A 3,653-nucleotide genomic window follows, 5' to 3' on the forward strand; every position below is an offset into this window, starting at 1 on the left:
CATCTATCTGAAAATGGCCTTGTCGCCTAATTGGATGTTTATTTTAGCTGCACTGTTAGTATTGGAAATGTATGCTTCTCAATCCACAGCCCGCACGTTGCCTAACAAATCAATGATCGAAAAACACGAGCAATGGATGGTGCAATTTGGCCGTACTTACAAAGATGATGCAGAAAAAGCCTTTCGTTATAAAATATTCAAGCAAAATGTTGAGTATATCCAATCCGTTGATGAAGCTCAAAATCGGACTTACAAACTTGCCATCAACAAATTTGCTGATTTAACAAACGAAGAATTTCAAGCATCTCGAAATGGATTCAAAAAGGGATCTCAATCAATTAAGTCATCATTTGAAGTTTCATCGTTTCGGTATGGAAATGTTAGTGCAGTTCCACCGACCATTGACTGGACTAAGAAGGGAGCTGTTACTCCAGTTAAGGACCAAGGCCAATGTGGTAAGTCAAATTAAAAATTATTTCTTGATAAATTGTTTAATTTCAAGAACCTAATTTTCATAAACGAAAAATACAGGATGTTGTTGGGCATTTTCAGCTGTAGCAGCCACAGAAGGACTAAACCAACTCAAAACGGGGAAGCTAATCTCGTTATCCGAACAAGAACTGGTGGATTGTGACACAAGTGAAGATCAAGGATGTAACGGCGGTCTAATGGACAATGCATTTGAGTTCATTATCAGTAATAACGGACTCACTACCGAGTCCAACTACCCGTACGAAGGAGTAGACGGCACATGCAACTCAAAGAAGGAATCCTCACACGTGGCAAAAATCACAGGGTACGAGGATGTTCCAGCCAATAGCGAGTCAGCATTGCTCAAAGCTGTGGCTAACCAACCAATATCTGTTGCAATCGATGCTAGTGGATCCGATTTTCAGTTTTACTCGGGTGGAGTTTTTAGTGGACAGTGCGGAACTGAACTTGACCATGGTGTGACCGCGGTTGGGTATGGAGTAACTAGTGATGGAACAAAGTATTGGTTGGTTAAGAACTCGTGGGGAAGTAGTTGGGGTGAAAACGGATACATTCGTATGCAAAGGGACATCGATGCTGCTGAAGGTCTATGTGGCATTGCCATGCAAGCTTCTTATCCTACGGCTTGAAATCAATCGAAACTTAAGATGAACATACTATGTGTATATATGTATGTAAATTACTTTCCTGTACCAAGAATTACTTGTAAAGATCTAAAAAAGAATTACTATATGCAAATCCTATGAAAGAACACTTTCATACCTCGTACAGAATATATATGCTAAGATTTGATCAACATAATCTATATATAATATAAAAAGAGGATCTATGCCCTCAATGATTGACATGTGGCAAATGATGATGTCATTTGTCAAAATTGCTTAGTTGGAGTTCAATTGATTAGGTGGATTCTTCAATTGATTAGGTGGCATTTTTATTTATGGATGTTTTTAAGTTTTTTCCTATTTTACATTTACACAATCATTTAATAATTACCACATGTATATATATTATTTCCAAAGTTAATATTTTATAAATTCGAAATAAAAAAATCTTATTTATATTTTTAGTATTTCAAAATATATTTATTCAAATAAATTCATGAAACTCAATTAATTTACGAATATTCAAATAATTTTCATTAAAAAATATTTTTTTAAATACTAAAATATTAAAATAAAGGAATATGTTGTTTTTTTTTTTTTTTTTTTTAATTTTCAATATTTTAGAATATTCGAATATCTATTCCATTAAAAATAATAATGAAAAAATGTTTTAATTTTTAATAGAAGTATTTAATAAATAATCCACTATTTTTTTTAAATAATTTTTATTATACACGGTGGATTAATTCTTAATGTAGTTGGTTGTATTTTGGAAAACATTATTTAATATATAATAATGCGGTCCGAACTATAGAACTACGGATTATGAAAAAAAAAAATTATTAATTATTATTTTAATAAAATATCAAATCACCAATATAAAGGAATCTTTAATATTCCAAGATTCCATCATATCATCTTTGATTGATTTAATTTATACTTTAATTCAAAATTGAATGGTAAAAAAAAAAAAATCGTATCTTCATATTTAATGTTTTTATATTGCAAGATTTTTTTTCCACAAGTTATATTTGTTTTTTGGGTTGTTTCCTTTATTTGTTTGATTTGATTTCATTAACTAATATATAAATATTTTGAATTTTTAATTTTTCCATAGAATTGAGTTCATTTTCAATACTATATAAACCCCTCAATTTTCATTTCATTTTTTTCTACCACCATTCGATTACAAAGTGCACAATATTCGTATTATACAGTATTACATTAAAGACGAGTATAAAATCATTTTTACACCACACTCATCACTTTCATCCAATTTCGTTCCAGAAAACTACAAATGTTCCATTAAGTTTCATTTTTTCTGTTAATTTTTCGCATGCTTTATATTTATGCGTTTTTATTATTAATTATGTCGTATTGATACAATAATTACTTATAATTTTATTTACATATAAGATTGTATATCTAACATTTTATTTTGTTTGTTTATTATTGTAGATATAGTCGGCAAATGTTTGTTTTTCGTACTGATTGATTATTTTATGTTATGATTTAACTCCATAATAATATATTATTACACCAAATAATTGTCTTATTTGAAATTGCAAGGAAAAACTCAAGACTCAATGACAATATAGAGATTATAGGTAAGACTCAAGATTCGGTGACATCAAATAATTGTCTTTTTTGGATTGTGCCAAGAGAGCCGGTGAGTGGAGTTTGATTGGTCTACCAATTGTTCATACGAATTTATATGACACCAGAGTCCAGACCATTATATATATATATATATATATATATATATATATATATATATATATATATATATATATATATATATATACAACGAGTATTGCCGCAATACAAGATTCGTTGTGTATCATTTTCTTCTATGGTGCAGAATGGACATTTTTTCCACTATGTTTAAGATTGTTAATACTATATGATTTGATTGCATTTAGTTGCTGATTTTAATTTTTTTAATGTTGATTTTCATTTTTTTTCAAATATCTATGTTGTTTTCTTAATCATTATAATTCATGTTGAATAAAATTTTGTTTTGGTTATTCATTTGGACTTTTACAATAATTTAGTACTTAGTGTAACGAAGAAATAATTTTTTTTTTTAATTTCTTACGTGAAATATTTATTTTATTTTTCTAATCCATAAGTTCTTAGAAAATTTCGAAACAAATAAATATTTTGTATTATCTATAAATGAAACTGTTTGTTTTGGTTATTATAATTTTGTAAAATCTTTAATTATTAATTTAAATGTATAAGTGAGCTTTTAATTAGAACTATAAGTGTGCTGAAATATTTGAACAGTTCACATTACCTTAAATGTCTTAAATTATCAAACATATTGGTAGAAATATATTTTTACAATACTGTATATATAATAAAAAAATATGAAAATAGTATATCATACTTTACCTTATCTTTAAATACTCTATTGTTTTAACTCATATTTTTACATTGCCATCCCATAACCAATCGAAATATTTTTGTTTGCTTGTTTTCATATTTTATTATGTTGTTTTTCTCAATCGAATTTTTTTGTTCTTGATGAAAACATTAATTGAATTTCATTGT

At 27.8% G+C, this 3,653-nt stretch overlaps 1 protein-coding gene across 1 annotated transcript; it reads left to right on the forward strand.

The window, feature by feature from the left end:
• On the forward strand, nucleotides 1-1,486 carry LOC105948954 (senescence-specific cysteine protease SAG39). Its single transcript, XM_012972213.2, has 2 exons — nucleotides 1-455; nucleotides 532-1,486. Exons 1-2 carry the CDS (start codon nucleotides 14-16, stop codon nucleotides 1,119-1,121), a joined length of 1,032 nt encoding a protein of 343 aa, XP_012827667.2. The 5' UTR covers nucleotides 1-13; the 3' UTR covers nucleotides 1,122-1,486.
• Nucleotides 1,487-3,653: the final 2,167 nt, after the last annotated feature.

This window comes from Erythranthe guttata, chromosome 9 (assembly GCF_056151865.1).
Source record: "Erythranthe guttata isolate IM_541 chromosome 9, IM_541, whole genome shotgun sequence".
Taxonomy (NCBI): Eukaryota; Viridiplantae; Streptophyta; class Magnoliopsida; order Lamiales; family Phrymaceae; genus Erythranthe; species Erythranthe guttata.